This window comes from Erythrolamprus reginae, chromosome 1, assembly GCF_031021105.1.
Source record: "Erythrolamprus reginae isolate rEryReg1 chromosome 1, rEryReg1.hap1, whole genome shotgun sequence".
Classification (NCBI taxonomy): Eukaryota; Metazoa; Chordata; class Lepidosauria; order Squamata; family Dipsadidae; genus Erythrolamprus; species Erythrolamprus reginae.
The window spans coordinates 219007056-219025651 of NC_091950.1; the positions used below are offsets into that span (position 1 = coordinate 219007056).

Sequence of the window (18596 nt, forward strand, 5' to 3'; positions counted from 1 at the left end):
GTGTAGTCAGAACTGAGCTGCCGTCTCCAAAGGAAGCAGCTTTTAAAGGGGATTTGCTTAGAGGTGATGGTTCTGACATCCCTTTGAATTTGCTGGTTGCACTTTGGCCAATCAGTAACTGGCATGCAAATTTGAGTCAACCCCCCCCCCCCGTACCCAACTGCTAGTCTAGCAAAGAGAAGGACCAATGGAGACATGATAGCAATGTTCCAGAGGGGCTGCCACAGAGAGGAGAGGACTAGATGACCTACAATGTCCCTTCCAATTCTGTTAATCTGTATCTGTAGTACACAGGGGTCAAACTCGTTGCATCTCATCAAATTTGCCGCCACGTGATGTGTCATAATATTTTCCCCCTTTGTGGTGCTGGGGTGGTGCATAGCCTGTGCATGACACATCTAGTCCTTGGGTCACCAATTTGAAACCCCAGTTCTAATGCCTCTGGTACCTCTATTTACAAACTTAATTCTTTCCGTGACCAGGTTCTTAAGTAGAAAGGTTTGTAAGAAGAAGCAATTTTCCCCATAGGAATCAATGTAATGCAATTTGTAATGCAATTGGGGAAACCACAGGGAGGGTGGAGGCCCTGTTTCCTCCCAGGAGATTTCTAGAGAGGCCCCACGGAGGCTTCTCCACACCTTTTCTGGCCCTGTTTCCTCCCAGGAGATTCCTAGAGAAGCACCATGGAGGCTTCTCCCTGCCTTTTCCGGTTTCGGAGGGTAGGGTTTGTAAGTAGAAAATGGTTCTTGAGAAGAGGCAAAAAAATCTTGAACACACGTTCTTATCTAGAAAAGTTCATAAGTAGAGGTGTTTGTAGGTAGGGGTACTACTGTAGATTCAAAACCTATGGATTTGCAGATGAATCATGGGAGAATTCAAGCTTTGCTTTTTTTTACAAAAGAAGGCACCCAAAACTGCAGGATTTTTAGTACAGTAGCTGGATGCCATGAGGACAAAAAGAATCTGTGATTTAATTGCACAGCCTTTTTTATAAATAAAACTTTGAATTATTTTGCAGTCAGTTTCTCAAGGGACAAGCGTCACAATTAGTAACAGAAGGAATTTATTAATATCAGATGTCTCTCTTGATGTAAGCTCATGAGTTATACAGGTAGTCCTTGACTTACAATAATTTGTTTAGTGACAGTTTGAAGTTACAATTGCACTGAAAAAATGATTTATGACCATTTTCCACACTTATTTATTCGATTTGTATGCCGCCCCTTTCTGAGGACTGGGGCGGTTTATAACGATTTCAGCATTCCCATGGTCACATGATCAAACTTTTGCCGCTTTGCAACATCCATGTAGTTATAACAGTTGCAGTGCCGCGTGACCAACTTTTGCAACTTTTGACAAGCAAATTCAATGGGGAAGCCAGATCTAAGCTGTGATTCAATAACTGTTGCAAGACCGTAAGCGAGCTATTCCAAAACGCCACTTTTCAGGCTCGAAATAACTCCATATTCCAGTGATCTCTGCGGTGAGTCAACGCGAGCCAAAAACGAACACCCCTTCCTTTTAAACATGGTCCCTAAAAGCAAGTGGACGAAAATACAAGAAATCGCCGATGAACTCGCTTTTCTCGCGGGATAGCTAACTGTCGCGGGATCCTTCCTAGCTCGTCTGTCAACAAGTCCCTCTGAGAGAACGCATGCGCAAGTCCACTTTCCTCCTTGGCCTTCTCCGGATCTCAATAAAGTTTGCGTTCTCGTGATTTATTTTGTTTCTTCTCGTTTTTGTTTCCGAGAGCTCCGCCTGTTCCTTGCACTTCCGGTTCAGTCGGTGTGTGTGGGGGGGCCCGTCTGGGATGGTCCTGGCGGCGGCAGCGGCTGTCCTTGGCGTGGGAGCGGCGACTTGATCGTCTTTCCAGGTGAGCAGTGTTGCCAGTGATCGTTCCCCCCTCCCGGGCTCAGCCGGCAGTTTACCCCTCTGCAGGAGCTGGTCGTTGCCCTCATCCCTGGCGCCCATCAGCCTTTGTCCGAAGGGCTCTGGTTTTCACTGTCGGGGTCCGAGCTTCTACTGAGGGAGGCCGGTTGGTATTTGTTGGGAGGCCCAATGAGATGCATTGGGTGCTGGGTTAAGAGGGTTTGACCGTATCTGCAGGAATTCACTTGTCTAGACTTTCTTTTCTCCTTCCAAGAACCTTCTTGAATCTGTTCAGGCAATTATAACTAACATGGTTTCAGTCTTTAAAACCCATAAGAACAACCAACCCTGCTGGATCAAGTCAAGCCCAACTTAGAGTCCATTTTGTTTGTCACAGGCATCCACATACAGGGAAGAAGAATAAAAAGCAAAAGTTAAGCTCGTTTATTTTGTTTATTTGGATTTCTGAGCAAAAATTGATATTTTAAAATTCCTGCAACTTCTCTTCCCTTTCTTTTGTTTTTAATTTGGAACCAATTGTTTCCTTCAGTGGGACTTAATTCCAGGTAGATGTATATAGGAGATTACATTGTTATATTCTGGTTTCTCCTCTCTCATTTTAAGTTATTAATTCCTTAGAAGTTAAGCTACATGTGAGGCTATATATATAATATTCCATGTTATGTTTATGTTATGTTCCATGTTTAAATGAGGGGGTGGTGACCCCACAATGAGCTGATTGCTGCATTTATGAAGATTATTGAGTTCTGAAAACAGTTCTAAAGGATTTATTATTTTGTACAATTCACCTTTTCAAAATACAAAACAGCTATAGAATGCATAATTCTGGATGAAAATTGGAATGTGGAAAACTGCAATTTGGAACTCTCCGAGAAATTATTTTACCCATCAGTAGTATATATTTTGTTAATTATTTTGACCAATCCTGTAAATTGCACATGTAAACAAGGCAGTAGTGAACTGGAAAATCTTATTTTTATTTTCAAAAGTTGTATTTTATACTTATCATTAAAATTAAGATTACTTTAATTACAGTGGTCACAGATTAATGCTGATTGTAGAAATGATTGTGATTTGTTGGTAAAGTATTAATGGCTTGAAAAAAATCTCAGGACTATAAATTACTTCCATCTGATAATTCTAGCTGAATTATATTATTGTTGGTCTAAATTATTGGTCTCCAACCTTCTGGCTTGCCTGGGCTGCATTAAGTGAAGAGAAATTGTCTTGGACTGTATATAAAATATATAGTTAATGTATGTTAATCATGTAATGTTAAAAGTTTATGATCTTGTTGGGCCATGTGCCAGCCATGGGTTGGAGAAGCCTGGCCATTGGTTTGACTTAATTATAAAAGTGTGTGTGTTTTAAAACATGAAAAAATAATTCCCATGGATTGAGCTATTTGTTATGTTTATATAATAGAATATTGCTTTTGAAAGAAAAGTAAAATCGGAAAAATAACTTTTTTTTAGTACTTATATTTTAGGTTGAAGCTAGCACTAATGCTAACATTGGCAAGCAAACTGAAACGGGATGATGGTGTCAAGGGCTCCCGTACTTCTAACTTCACTTCTGATTCTACTCGAAGAGTGTCAATAAGAGATAAATTGCTTGTTAAAGGTAATGCACTTTCCTATTTATGTTTTGTTCATTTTTAGTTAATTCAACTTAATGTCATACAATTACCTGAAGGGTCCTTGATGTTCTCAGTGGTTGTTTTCTTGAAGATGTTTCATTATCCAAAGTAGGTAACATCATCAGTAAGTAGTGCAGTGTGCTGTCAATTGATATTCTAGTGCAGGGGTCCCTAAACTTTTTACACAGGGGGCCAGTTCACTGTCCCTCAGACTGTTGGAGAGCCGGACTATAAAGAAACCCCTGTGGTTTTCTTAATGCCGCCGCCTTGAGGAGGAGGAGGTGAAGTGGAGCAAGCCCCTAACTCCTTGCCGAGTTTTCTCTTTCTTTCTCTCTCTCTTCCTTCCTCTCATTTTTTTTCACTCTCTCTCACTCTCTCACTTTCTCTCTCACTCACTTTCTTTGTATCTCTCCCTCTTCCTTTCTCTCTCCCTCTCTATTCCTTTCTTTCTATCTCTCCCTCTTTTTCTCTCTCTCTCTCTTGCTTTCTTTCTCTGTCCCTCTTCTCTCTCTTGCTTTCTCTCTCTCTCTCAATTTCTTTCTCTCTCTTACTCACTCTATCTCTCCCTCTTTCTCTCTCCCACTCTATCTCTCCCTTTTTCTCTCTCTGTCCCTCTCTCTCTTTCTTTCTCTCTTTCTCTCTGTCCCTCTCACTTGATTTTTTCTCTCACTCTTTCTCTCTTGCTTTCCTTCTCTCTCTTGTTCTCTCTCTTGCTATCTATTTCTCTCCCCCCTCTCTTGCTCTCTCTTTTTCTCACTTTCTCTTTCTCTTTCCTTTCTATCTCGCTCTCTCTCTTGATCTCTCTCACACACACTCTTTCTCTCTCTCTATTGTCCTCTCTTTCTCTCTTCCTTACCTCTCTGCGGAGGCCGGGGGCGGGGAGGCATGGCATCGGCACATCCGCAACAGGCAGGGGCGGGGGCAGCCACGTCTTCCTTCTCCCACTGCCTATGTCTACCGCCGGCATCTACCGCCAAGTCGGCGGCCGGCGCTGCAGGTTTCTCAGGCGGGAGCTGCCACTTCCCTCTGGGCAGCCCATCCAGGTGGCTATAGAAAGTGCAATAATCTCTGCACTTTCTACGGTTGCCTGGCTGGGCTGCCCAGAGGGAGTGGCAGCTCCCGCCTGAGGAACCTGCAGTGACGGCCACCGGCGGTAGATATAGGTGGGAGAAGGAAAGGGAGCCACGGCCGCAGCCACTCCCCCCTCCCGCCGCGGATGGGCACGTGCCGAGCATCTTGGTTGTGGCCTCTCCGCTCCCATCCACCAGCCAGCCCGCCTGGCGTGGAGCAGGGAATCTCGGCACCAGCATTTGCAGCGGGTGGGCGCGGCTCTTTCACCCACGCCGTTGCCTCCAGCCAAGCCGGCAGCAGTCGCCGCAAGTTCCTCGGGCTGGTTCTGCCACTTTCTAATAATCTCTGCACTTTCTACGGCCGCCTGGCTGGGCTGTCCAGAGAGAGTGGCAGCTCCCACCCAAGGAACCTGCAGCGATGGCTGCCGGCGGGAGAAGGAAAGGGAGCCGCGGCTGCCCCCGCCCGCTGCGGATGGGCGGGTGCCGAGCCTCTCGGTTGTGGCCTCTCCGCCCCCATCCCCCTGCCAGCCCACAAGGGGATGGGAAGTGCGCGCACACGTGCAACATTCAGAATAAGAAAAACCTTCGCCATTCAAAAAAAGAAAAACTTTAGCCAGTCTCGCACTTTTGTCGCTCCCCGCCCCCAACTCCAATGTCCGGCTCCATGTAAAATCTTGTGTGCTGCTGCGGGCCGGATAAATTGCCTCAGCGGGCCGCATCCGGCCCCCGGGCCGTAGTTTGGGGACCGCTGTTCTAGTGGCTTGCTTCTCAGTGCTAAAGGGTTTGCTTTTGCTGTCTTTGGCAGTTTCTTGATTGGGGTATTGTTTACTTGTTTGTTATTTGTTGTTATTATTTGGACTGAATCTTATCCAAGATGGTGCCAACAAAGGCTGTCTCGGTGAAATGCTCTCAGTTTCTTTATTTTCTACTATTCCCTGCAATTCTCAACGGATTTCCTACTCAAGAGACCATCTGCTAAGAATTAAAGAACATTTCTTTAAGGAGCTATCTGCAACTTCAACCCCACCTGTCTTTACAAACACGGAGGAGATTTTAGCACAGGAGGAAGCCATTCCCCGGCAACCATGGATCACCAAAAACAAACGCAGCCCGCAGAGACGAAGAGGGAAAAGGGCGGGAATTTTAAATAGACTAAGGAACAAGGGAATTAAAAACCCCCGCTCCCTTCTATCTTTCTTACCAATTTACGTTCACTTGCCAACAAGATGGATGAAATACTGCTCTTAAATAGATGCAATTCTGATTTTCACAACGGATCTGCCCTATGCTTTACTGAAACCTGGCTAAATGAGGAAATTGATGATAATGGTATGCATTTACCGGGCTTTCAAATTTTTCGGGCTGATCGTAATGCAGAATTATCAGGAAAAAAAATGGAGGAGGCATATGTATATATATCAACAACAGCTGGTCTCAAGACATCACGTTATACAAAAATTCTGTGATGAAAACTTGGAGTCCTTAATTATTAATTGCAAATCCTTTTATTCTCCTCGTGGGATTCATTCCTTCTTAATTTCTACAATTTACATCCCTCCCCAAGCATCTGTAAAAAATGCACTAAAAACCCTAGCTGATCAGATTATGGAGGCTGAAACTAAATACCCTGATTCACTGGCCATTATTTTGGGAGATTTTAACAAGGCAAACTTAAGAGATGAGCTACCAAAATACTTTCAACATGTAAATTGTCCCACCAGAGGCAATAATATCTTAGACCATTGTTACACAACTGTAAAAACTGCTTACAGGGCTTTACCAAGAGTAGCTGTGGGCCATTCTGATCATTGCATGATTCACCTTGTACCTGCTTACAAACAAAGATTTAAAGCCACAAAACCAATAATTAAATCAGTGAGGACTTGGACTGAAGAAGCAAAGTTAAAGCTACAGGCTTGCTTTGACTGCACAGACTGGAATATTTTTAAAGACAGCTCTGCAGATCTAGATGAACTCACAGATACTGTAACATCATATGTCAGCTTCTGTGAAGACCTATGTGTACCAACCAGGAACTTGCAAATATACAGTAATAATAAACCTTGGCTCACAGCCAAACTGAAGCAGTTACGTCATTCCAAAGAGGAAGCCTACAGAAAAGGTGATAGAATGCTGTACAATCAGGCCAGAAATATATTAACAAGAGAGATCAGAGCAGCAAAAAGGAACTACTCTGAAAAACTAAAGAATCAATTCTCAACAAATGAACCAGCAAACATGTGGAAAATCCTCAAAAACATCACCGGTTACAGCAAACCACCTTCCCAAGCTGAAGGAGATCAGCAATTGGCAGATGACCTGAATGTGTTCTACTGCAGGTTTGAAAAGAAAGCTCAACCACTTATCTGCACAACCTCCATCCCAGACACACCAACAACGGCTTAGTCTTTTACAACTGAACCCATCCCATTGGGTTTACAACCCCTAGTGATCACAGAAAAGGAAGTGAAAGATCTATTTCTCAGACAGAAGCCTGGAAAAGCACCAGGCCCAGACAAGATAATTCCTTCTTGCTTAAAAGTCTGTGCTGACCAATTGGCCCCCATCTTCACCCAAATCTTCAACAAATCACTAGAGTTGTGCTATGTTCCTTCCTGCTTCAAACGCTCAACTATCATCCCAGTGCCGAAGAAGCCCTCCATCAAGGAACTGAATGACTACAGACCAGTTGCTCTAACATCTGTAGTTATGAAAACCTTTGAAAGGCTAGTGATGTTTCACTTGAAAACCATCACGGATCCACTGTTAGACCCCCTGCAATTTGCATACCAAGCAAATAGATCAACAGATGATGCTGTTAATATGGCTCTACACCAGCGTTTCCCAACCGGTGTGCCGTGGCACACTAGTGTGCCGTGAGACATGGCCAGGTGTGCCGCGACAGCTCCAGCTGGGCGGGGCGCTGCCGGTGCCTCTGACCTCCCGGCTCCTGCCCAATGCCGCGGTTTCTGGCGCTCTCCTGCTGCGCCCCAAAGAAGGAAGGCAGGAAGAAGGAGAGATTCATTCTTCGTGCCTTTTCCCCGCCTTCCCTGGCGTCGGCGGTAAGTGTCCTTTGGGGCCCGGCGGGAGGGCACTGGCAGCGGAAACAGGCTGCCGGCTGCAGCGGCCCTGGGCACCGTTCCCTGTAGGCTGCGCACGCCAACGCACCCCAAAATGCCCCCCTGCGCACCCTTTTCCAGGGGCGCGCAGGGAGCCGCGGCCACCCGCCCGCCCGATTTCCCTCCGCGCGGCTGGGGACGCGGATCCACCGCCCTCGCCAGCCCGATCTCCCTCCACCCGGGTGGGGAGGTGGATTCGCCGCCCCCGCCAGCCCGATTTCCCTCCAGTGGCTGATCTCCCTCTGTGTGTGGGGGGGGGGCGACGAACTGACGACCGGGGGTTGTCCGTCCGTGTTCGGTGGTGCAGGGCAGGCACAGGCAGCCCCAGGGGAGAACATGGGAGGGAGAGAAAGGAAAGAGAGAGAAAGGGAGGGAGAGAAAATTGAATGAAGGAGGGAGAGAAAGAAAGAGTAAGAAGTAGAAAGGATAGAGAAAAAGGAAGAGAAAGGGAGGGGGAGAAAGGAAAGAGGGAGGAAGGGGGGAGAGAAATAAGATATGAAGGAGGGAGAAAAAGAAAGAGAGATAGAAAGGAAAGAGGGAGAGAAAGGAATGAGAGAGAAAGGGAGGGAGAGAAAGGGAATGAAAGAGGGAGAAGGGGTGAGGGGTGAGAGATAGAAAGGATAGACAGAAAGGGAGAGAAAGGAAAGAGAGAAAGGGAGGGAGAGGAAGGAAAGAGAGATGAGAGAGGAAGGAAGGAAGAGAGAGAAAGAGGGAGGGAGAGAGAAATAGAGCGAAAGGGAGGAAGAAAGATTTTTTTTGTCCAAACTTTTTTTAGCCCCCCCCCCCCCATGTTCCCCAGGATTTTGAAAATATGAAAAATGTGCCGCGGCTCCAAAAAGGTTGGGAAACACTGCTCTACACTACATCCTTCAACATCTTGAATCTCCAATGACCTACGCTAGGGTCCTCTTTCTGGACTTCAGTTCAGCATTCAATACCATCGTACCGGACATTCTCTTAACCAAACTAAATCAGCTAGCGGTACCTGAACACACTTGTAAGTGGATCACAAGCTTCCTAACAGACAGGAAGCAGCAGGTGAAGCTAGGAAAAAATCACATCAGATACATGTACAATTAGCACAGGTGCCCCCCAAGGCTGTGTACTCTCACCACTTCTCTTTATACACTAATGACTGCATCTCAAACGATCCATCTGTTAAACTACTGAAGTTTGCAGATGATACAACAGTGATCGGACTCATTCGAGACAATGATGAATCCACAAACAGATGGGAAGTTGAACAACTATCCTTGTGGTGTGACCAGAACAATCTAGAATTGAACACACTCAAAATTGTAGAAATGGTTGTAGACTTTAAGAGAAACCCTTCCACCTCTCACAATACTAGACAACACAGTATCAACAGTAGAGACCTTCAAATTTCTAGGTTCTATCATATCTCAAGACCTAAAATATCTCAAGACCTCAAATTTCTAGGTTCTATCATATCTCAAGACCTAAAATATCTCAAGACCTCAAATTTCTAGGTTCTATCATATCTCAAGACCTAAAATGGTCACCTAACATCAAAAACATCATCAAACATCAGCCTTTCGGTCAAAGGAGCAGGAGTTTCCCCCCGCTCGCCTGCCTGGGTTTCTTTTGTGTAGTGTATGGGAGGCGCGTGCTCCTCATCGACGCCTCAGAGTCCCTCTTTTTTTTTTAAGCCTTAAAGTTTTGGATTTTTTTGATTCCCCTCACCTCACCTTTTTCCTTCGGCAGTGACTGTCCTCCTCTTCTTCTTCCTCCTCCTCCCCCCAGCCAAATTCCGAGCTTTTATTTCTTTCCTAATGGTTTGCATGCATTATTTGCTTTTACAGTGGTACCTCTACTTATAACTTAATTTGTTCCATGACCAGGTTCTTAAGTAGAAAAGTTTGTAAGTAGAAGCAATTTTTCCCATAGGAATCAATGCGTGCAAACCCATTAGGAAAGAAATAAAAGCTCAGAATTTGGGGGGGAGGAGGAAGAAGAGGAGGAGGACAGTCGCTGCCGAAGGAAGAAGATGAGATGAGGGGAATCAAAAAAATTCAAAACTTTAAGGCTTAAAAGAAAAAAAAGAGGGACTCTGAGGTGGCAAGGAGGAGCATGTACCTCCCTCCATTGGCTCTGGGTTGCCAAAGCCTCCTTAAGCACCACCGAAAGGCTCCTCTGGAAGCCCAGAAAAGCAGAGATGGCCGGGATTAAAGGGGGAATGGCAGGAAACTGGCCAGGCCTTTGTGCCGCTCTCAAATTTCCTGGGAAATTTTTCCGGGCTTGGGTTCCTAAGTAGAAAATGGTTCTTAAGAAGAGGCAAAAAAATCTTGAACACCCAGTTCTTATCTAGAAAAGTTCTTAAGTAGAGGTGTTCTTAGGTAGAGGTACCACTGTACATTGATTCCTATGGGAAATTTGCTTCTACTTACAAACTTTTCTAGTTAAGAATTTGGTCACAGAACAAATTAAATTCTTAAGTAGAGGTACCACTGTATATTGCTGTTTCATTTGGAAATAGTGCATGAAAAGTAAATAGGCTTGAGTATTGTAATGGAATGTTTCCTACAAATATGTACTCTACGTTTTTATTAATTTTTATCGTACCTCACTGTAATCACTATGACCTTGGATAGTTCGGTTGATTTCTGAATGCTATAATAGAATAGAATAGAATTCTTTATTGGCCAAGTGTGATTGGATACACAAGAAATTTTTTCAGTGCATAGGTTCTCAGTGTACATAAAAGCTAAAAGTTATAAATCATGGTTATAGTCATCATAAATCATAAGAGACAACACTTAGTGATAGTTCTAGAATATTAAATAAGCAATCAGCATACATCATACTAGGAAATTAAGTAAAACAATATAAATCATAAAGATACAGGCAAGAAAGTTATAGCAAGAAAGTAGAAAAGGAGATAGATAATAAGAAAGATTGGAAAAATAATAGTAATGTAGAGTTACTAAATAGTTTGACAGCGTTGTGGGAATTGGTTGTTTAGCAGAGTGATGCATAAAGAAAAAAACTGTTCTTGTGTCTAATTGTTCTGCTGTGCAATGCCCTATATGTTTTGAGGATAGAAGCTGAAACAATTTATGTCCAGGATATGAGGGGTATGTAGCTATTTCCACATCCCCCTTTTTGACTCATGCAATATACAGGTCCTCAATGGAAGGCAGGTTGGCATCAATTATTTTTTCTGTAGTTCTAATTATCAATTGAAGTCTGTGTCTGTGTTGTTTGGTTGCAGAGCCAAACCAGATAGTTATAGAGGTGCAGATGATAGACAAAGTAATTCCTCTGTATAACTATATCAGCAGCTCCTTGGGCAGTTTGTGTTAGGTGTCCATTTTAAGTCCTGAGATATAGAATCTAGAAACTTGAAGGTCTCTACTGTTGATAGTGTGTTGTCCAGTATTATAAGAGATGGTAATATGGGTAGGTTTCTCCTAAAATCTACTATCATTTCTATGGTTCTAAGTGTGTTCAGTTCAACATTGTTCAGGTCGCACCACAAGGCTAGTGTCAGGATGGCTCCACTCAGTATTTAAGAAAAGTAAAACTCAGAGTCCATTTTGAACTTTGAAAATGAACTTTACTAAAATCAGAAGTGAATGCATCAGAAGCAAAGCAAAGTCTGAAGAAAAAGGTGCGATAGTTATCCATATCAAAGTATCCCACTTGCCCCCCTTTGGGAAATAACCAATCCCCATTGTCCATCTCTATCAGGTGGACGCATCTTCGCTATCACGTCATGCTTATGGAATGCAGCTTCTAACGGACTTTCTTCTCACTTCTTCTCAAGGAGAAATGAAACTCATGCTGGCCTTCGCCAGAAGAAACAAAACTTACCAGGGCCCCTCCAGAACCTATCCTTCCCAAATCCCCATAACCCTCTCCCCTCCCCCCGTTAGTTATGACAGCCAAAGCTTAGTGGAAAGATGAAACATGATGAGGCTGACATTCGGACCCCTTAGAACAGGGACGTTAGTCCTGGAAAAGAAAAAGAAAACAAACAAAAAATACAAGATTAGGGTTTATCGGGGTATTTTGCTCTAAATTGATCAACCTCTCTCTGGGCGTTCACACATCTCTCCTCCACCCATTCAGCATGAGATGGAGGGAAATGTTTCCAAGACACTAGATATTGTATTTTTCCCCTTTGTTTCCAAGAATCTAGAATTTCCTTGACCTCAAAATGTTGCTCTCCTTCAATGAGCAAAGGCGGGTGTGTGTGTGTCTGCCTTGGCCTGCCTGGGCAGGCCGTAGTTCCAAGGTATGTTCAGGTTTGAGTAAGCTGACATGAAGCACTGGATGGATTCTTTGCAGAGTTTTTGGCAAATCCAGTTTCATAGCTACCAGATTCACCACTTCTACAATAGGGAAAGGCTGTACATACTTGAATCCTAGTTTTTTAGACTTTTGAGTTGTCTGTAAAAAAATTGTTGATAAAAAGACTCTGTCTCCTACTTTATAGTTTACTGGCTGAGTTCTCTTTTTATCAGCTTGAACCTTATGGGCGTGGTGAACCTCATCGAGAGCCTTTCGGGCTATTGGCCAATTTGACTTTAACTGAGTCACCCATTATTTTAAAGTAGGGTGTTTAGGCTCGTTTTGTGATAACTCAGGGATATGCACAAAATCCTATCCATAAATTGTTGTGGTTGGCTCTGGGCCAGCTCCTGCAGCAGGGAATTTTGATGTTGATTTATGGAAATTCTCGGTTTATTGGAGACCTGTTTTGTTGTCAGCAGAATCGGACGGTGAAGTTGGCTCACAGCCAGGGACAGACTGAGGTATTATAGTATTAGTATTATATTAAGAGCATCATCCTCCAATCTATTTGCTCGGTATCCAAATTTCAAGGGGTCCAGCAGTGGATCCATGAGGGTTTTCAGGTAGGCCAGCAGTTGCCTTTCAAAGGTTTTCATAACTGTAGATGTCAGAACAACTGGTCTGAAATCGTCTAGTTCCTTGATGGAGGGTTTCTTATCCACTAGGATGATAGTAAAGCATTTGAAGCAAAAAGGAACATAGCACATCTCTAGTGATTTATTAAAATGTGGGTGAAGATGGGGGCCAGTTGATCAGCACAAGCTTTTAAGCAAGAAGGAGTTACCGTATTTTTCACACTGTAAGACACGCTTCCCGTCCTGGTTGGATTTACCAACCACATCGGCTAGAAGTTTGTTCCAAGCATCTCCTACTCTTTCAGCAAAATAATATTTTCTCACGTTACTTCTAATCTTTCCTCCAACTAACCTCAGATTGTGCCCCCTTGTTCTTGTGTTCACTTTCCTATTAAAAATACTTCTCTCCTGAACCTTATTTAACCCTTTAACATATTTAAATGTTTCGATCATGTCCCTTCTTTCCCTTCTGTCCTCCAGACTATACAGATTGAGTTCATTAAGTCTTTCCTGATAAATTTTATGCTTAAGACCTTCCACCATTTTTGTAGCCTGTCTTTGGCCCCGTTCAATTTTATCAATATTTTTTTGTAGGTGAGGTCTCCAGAACTGGACACAGTATTCCAAATGTAGTCTCACCAGCGCTCTGTACAGTGGGATCACAATCTCCCTCTTCCTGCTTGTTATGCCTCTAGCTATGCAGCCAGGCATTCTACTTGCTTTCCCTACCGCCTGACTGCACTGTTCACCCATTTTGAGACTGTCAGAAATTACTACCCCTAAATCCTTCTCTTCTGAAGTTTTTGCTAACACAGAACTGCCAATACAATACTCAGATTGAGGATTCCTTTTGCCCAAGTGCATTATTTTACATTTGGAAACATTAAACTGCAGTTTCCATTGCTTTGACTACTTATCTAGTAAAGCTAAATCAAGCAAAAATATTAAAAAGAATATGATCCAGAACAGACCCTTGTGGCACACCGCTTGTAACCAGGCTCTATGCCAGTGTTTCCCAACAGGTGTGCCGCTGCACACTAGTGTGCCGCGAGACACCGTCAGGTGTGCCGCGGCGCCCCTAGGAAGCTCCAACTGGGCGGGGCGCTGCCGGTGCCGGACCGCCGTATCCGGCGTTCTCCTGCTGGACCCCAAAGAAGGAAGGCGGGAAAAAGGAGGCAGGGGCAGGGAGGTGCGGCAGTAGGAGTAAAGGGAGCCGCGGCTGCCCCTGCCTCTCCACGGTGCCTCCGGCCAAACGCGCCCCTGGCTTCTCCGCCCTGCCCCATTGCCCGCCCGATCCGCCCACTCTCCTCCACCGCCGCAAGCCTTGGGGCGCGATCCGCCCCCTCTCCTCCGCCGCCGCCTCCTGCCTTGGGGCGAGCAATCCAGGAGTCCGGGACTGTGTGGCTTTGCGCCACGAAGAGAAAACGGCCGACTTTTCCCTGCTGCCGTTTTCTCTTCATGGCGCAAAGCCACACAGTCCCGGACTCCCGGATCGCTCGCTTCTCCGGTCAGCAAAGCCATCTGCCCAGGAAAGCGCCGCGCTGGCCGGAGAAGCGAGCGATCCGGGAGTCCGGGACTGTGTCAGCCGGGCTAACGGGAGGCGGCGCGAGGCCGGATGCTGAGGACGTCTGGGAGGGCGAGGAAGCTTTGCCACTCCACTCTCTCTCCGGCTCTCTCTCGCTCTTTCTTTTTCTCTCTGTTGCTGGCGTGGTGAACGAGAGAGAAAGAGAGAGAGAGAAAAAGGAAGGGAGAGAGAATGAGAGAGAAAGAAAGCAAGAGAAAGAGAGGGAAAGAAAGCAAGAGAGAGAGAGAAAGAAAGGGGGGAAGGAGGGAGAGGGAAAGACATAGAGGGAGGGAAGGAGGGAGAGAGAAAGAGAGCAAAAAAAGAGAGGCAGAAAGAGGGATGGAGAGAAAGAAGGGAAGGAAGGAAGAGAGAGAAAGAGGGAGGGAGAAATAGACTGAAATGGAGGAAGAGATATTTTTGTCCAAACTTTTCTTTAGGGCCCCCCCCCCCCCGGTTCAGTGTCCCCCAGAATTTTGAAAACATGAATAATGTGCCGCGGCTCAAAAAAGGTTGGGAAACACTGCTCTATGCAATGATGCCTTTTTGCAATGATTGTCATAAATATTTTATAAATATATAAATATTTTATATTATTTCTGGCATATTCTCTTCTGATAGATAGTCTTCTATCCTATCAAGGTCGATTTTCTCTTGTTTATAGAGTTTCTCATCATAATAATAATCCATTGCTATATTTTTAAACTCATTTTCATTGTAATGCAATTCTCCTGTAATGCAATCTTTTTTTTTTTAAATAAATTTTATTGATTTTATAGGTTTACAAAAAACAAACATATAACAGTGCACAGTGCATGTGCCCATCACCAAACAACACACACACCCCGTCACCCCCACCACCCCTATAGGAGGATTCAAAGACTTTTAAGTTATTTGTCTATCTATTGATCCTTGGCTCTATCTTGAACGCTTTTTTACTAAAAGAGTGATTGTAGTTTATTTTTCGTATTTACATCACAGATTCTACTTAACATATAATCTTTTACCTTGTTCCATCGCACCATCAGCTTCTCTAGTTTATTCTCATCAAAATTATTTAATCTTATTTCCATAATTTCAAAATGTATGTAATCCACCATGTACCAGTACCAATTCTGTAGTGTCCATTTTGTAGAGTCTTTCCATCCTAATACTATCACCGCTTGAGCACTTTCCAATGCTACAGTTTTAATTTCTTTAGATTCTCCTAGTTCCCTATATTTAATTAAGATTGCTGTTTCTTTTGTAATTATCCAATTAATGTTTAACATTTTATTAATTTCATTCTGGACTACCTTCCAGAATTTCTGTATTTCTGTACATTCCCAGATCATATGCATAAAGATTCCTTTTTTCTGGCATCCATGCCAGCATTTACCCTTCTCTTTCCCCTGGAAGTATGCAAGTTGTGCAGGTGTATAATACCACTTATGTAAGATTTTTCTTCTCTTTAACTCTCGTGTTTTTAATCTTATATATATTTACTATTATTTCTTCCATTTCTCTTTCGTCTATTTGTAAGTCATCCTGCCAACATCTTGTTAAACTTTTAACTACTTCTTCTTGCCTCTGCAATAGCATTCTATATATGTTACTGGCTTGTCCTTTACTTTCATTTATCTTTACCCTTATTATTTTTTCCAAGCTATTTTCTTCTCGTAAGAAGGCTTCTTTATTCTCACTTTTATTTAAACATGTACATATTGCATTAATCTGCAACCATTGCTGTTTACCGATCAACCATTCCAATCTAGTTCTACTAACTCTTCCATCTTTCTCATATAACTGTTCCATTCTCATTACCCCTTTACTATTTAATATTTTAATAATTCTAGTTAAATTAGCCTCATCCCCTATATTCAGTGCATATAACATTGATAGCTTGGATATCTTTATTCCACTTGTCCTCTGCCATTTAAGCCATATTTCTAGTCATGCTTTAAAAGAATCACTTAGGGTACTGGTTTCAATTCTATTCCAACTTTTAAATAATAATTCTTTATTATTTATATTATTAATTTCTCTTTCTAATTCTACCCATTTCTTTCCCCCCCATAACTGTAGCTCGATTAACCTTTCGATTTGAAATGCATTTCTATATAATACTAGGGATGGGCTTCCCCAACCTCCTTCTTTTTCTTGTGCATACTGCCAATGCTTCCTTATTCTAGATTTTTTCTCTCCTTCAATCCAAAAGTTTAGTCTATTATCCCATTCTCTTAATTTTGCCTCAGGAAAACTGCCCGGTAAAACTTGAAACAAATACATCATCTTTGGTATTATCATCATCTTAAGGGCCCTTATCTTAGCCATTCTTCCTAAATTTTTACCCTTCCAATTTTTGATCTGCTTCTGGATTTTTTTCCATATTAAGTTATAATTGGCCGTTGTTATTTTTGATGGATTTTTAAATAACCAAATTCCCAAATATTTCATTTTTTTACAACCTAATTTCAATCCTGAGATTTTTTGAATTTCAATTTGCTCTTTGGGGCCAGTATTTAAGCATATTATCTCTGATTTTTCTATATTAACCTTAAGCCCAGATTGATCTTTAAATTCTTGAAGTAATATCATTATTTTTTTCATCATTTCAATTGGGGTTTCAGACATTACTATAGCATCATCTGCAAATAAGTTTAATTTCAATTCAAGCTCCCCTATTTGATAGCCTCTCCATTCCTTATCATTTCTAATTTTATTTGCTAAGGTCTCGATTGCTAATGCAAATAGCATTGGGGATAATGGGCAACCCTGTTTAGTTCCATTTTGAATTTTAATCATTTCTGTTCTATTGCCATTTACTCTAATTTGAGCTACATTATTCTTATATATTGTTTCTATAACTTTACAAAATTTATTTCCCATATTTAAATCTTTACATAGTTGAAATAGGTATTCATGATTAACTTTATCAAAGGCCTTATAAACATCTAATTTTAAAATGCTTAATTTCCTTTTGGTACTGGTAGCATGATGTAGAACATTAATCACGTTTCTTATTGGTTCAAAGATTTTCCTTCCTTTCACAAATCCATATTGATCTTCTCCAATTATTTTTGGTAATATATTCTCCACCCTATTTGCCAATATTTTCATAAATATCTTGTAGTCCTGATTTAACAAGCTAATGGGGCGATAGGAACTAGGATCCGTTAAATCACGATCTGGTTTTGGGACTGTTATAATTTCTGACATTTTCCACGTCTGTGGAGTTTCAAAAGTTTCCATTACATTGTTAAACAATTTCTCCATATACGGTAATAATTCATTCATATACACTTTATAATATTCAGCTGTAAAACCATCTGGACCAGGAGCTTTAGCAGGTTTCAATCCCTTAATAACTCTAGATATCTCCTCACTTGTAATTTTTGCATTTAACATTTGACTGTCCTCTTTCTTTAATTGCTTTTTAACCTCTGAAGTTTGTGAAACAACATACTCTTTTTTATATAATTCCCCATAAAAGTCTCTCATTATTTTTTCCATTTCTACAGTATTACGTTTTATTAGACCATCCTTATCTTTTAAAGCAGAGATAAAAGATTTCTCTTTTCTTTTTTTTAAATAATGTACCATTTGCTTCATAGATTTATTGTTCCAGCTTCTAATTCTATGTTTCATAATCATCTTCATTTTATTCCAATTTTCCTCATCAAGTAATTGTAATTGCTTTTTCTTAAATGATAATAATAAATTCCATTCTCTGTTTCTTGTAATTTTTAAGGTTTCTTGAATTAATTCTATCTCTTTTAATAGATTATTCCTCTTAACATTCCAGGATTTCCTAAGGAAAGCTTCCGTACTAATGCAGTTACCCCTCATCACTGCTTTATGTGTATCCCAGACTATTGTTTCTTTAATCTCGCCTGTTGCATTAATACTAAAAAATCCATTGAGTTCCTTTTGTAATTTAGTTCTACTCTCCTCATTTGCAGAGACAATGGGGTTATACCTCCAAATTCTTTGTTTGTTAGAAACCCCTATTTCTAACACAGCTAACATAGGAGCATGATCTGATAGCCAGATGGCTTTCACTTCTGCTTTCTTCAACTTAACCTTATCTGTTTTATTAATTAACATGTAATCTATACAGCTAAATTTATTATGTCTTGCAGAATAGAAAGTATCTCTTTTAACTACATTTTGATGAAGGTCCATCATATTAATTTTATTTAAATGTAACTTTTTCTTATCCCCCTTCCCTGTTGTTAATTCCAAATTAAAATCACCTGCTAAAACCACTATACCTTCCGCAAAGTTATCTAATTTCCGTTTTACATTTATTATAAATTGTTTTGCATTTACGTTAGGGGCATAAATAACCGCTAGAGTTACTAGATTATTTCTTATTTTCCCCTTAATAAATAACATTCTACCATCCTTGTCTCTCTTAATACAGTGATCTCTCGATTAGTGCGG

The 18596-nt window shown here is 42.0% G+C and overlaps 1 protein-coding gene across 11 annotated transcripts in view; it reads left to right on the plus strand.

The window, feature by feature from the left end:
- Nucleotides 1-1644: 1644 nt before the first annotated feature.
- The window catches only part of UBE2F (ubiquitin conjugating enzyme E2 F (putative)), a 238023-nt gene continuing 221071 nt past the window's right edge, over nucleotides 1645-18596 (plus strand). For 5 of the 11 annotated variants that reach the window (XM_070732239.1, XM_070732237.1, XM_070732238.1 and 2 more), the window contains exons 1-2: nucleotides 1785-1873; nucleotides 3366-3513. In XM_070732239.1, coding sequence (XP_070588340.1) covers nucleotides 3396-3513 — 118 coding nt within the window. In that variant the 5' untranslated portion in view covers nucleotides 1785-1873; nucleotides 3366-3395. Of the gene's footprint in view, nucleotides 1874-2266; nucleotides 2303-3365; nucleotides 3514-18596 lie in introns of all 11 variants that reach the window. The other 6 variants (XM_070732231.1, XM_070732235.1, XM_070732240.1 and 3 more) reach the window with 6 other exon arrangements.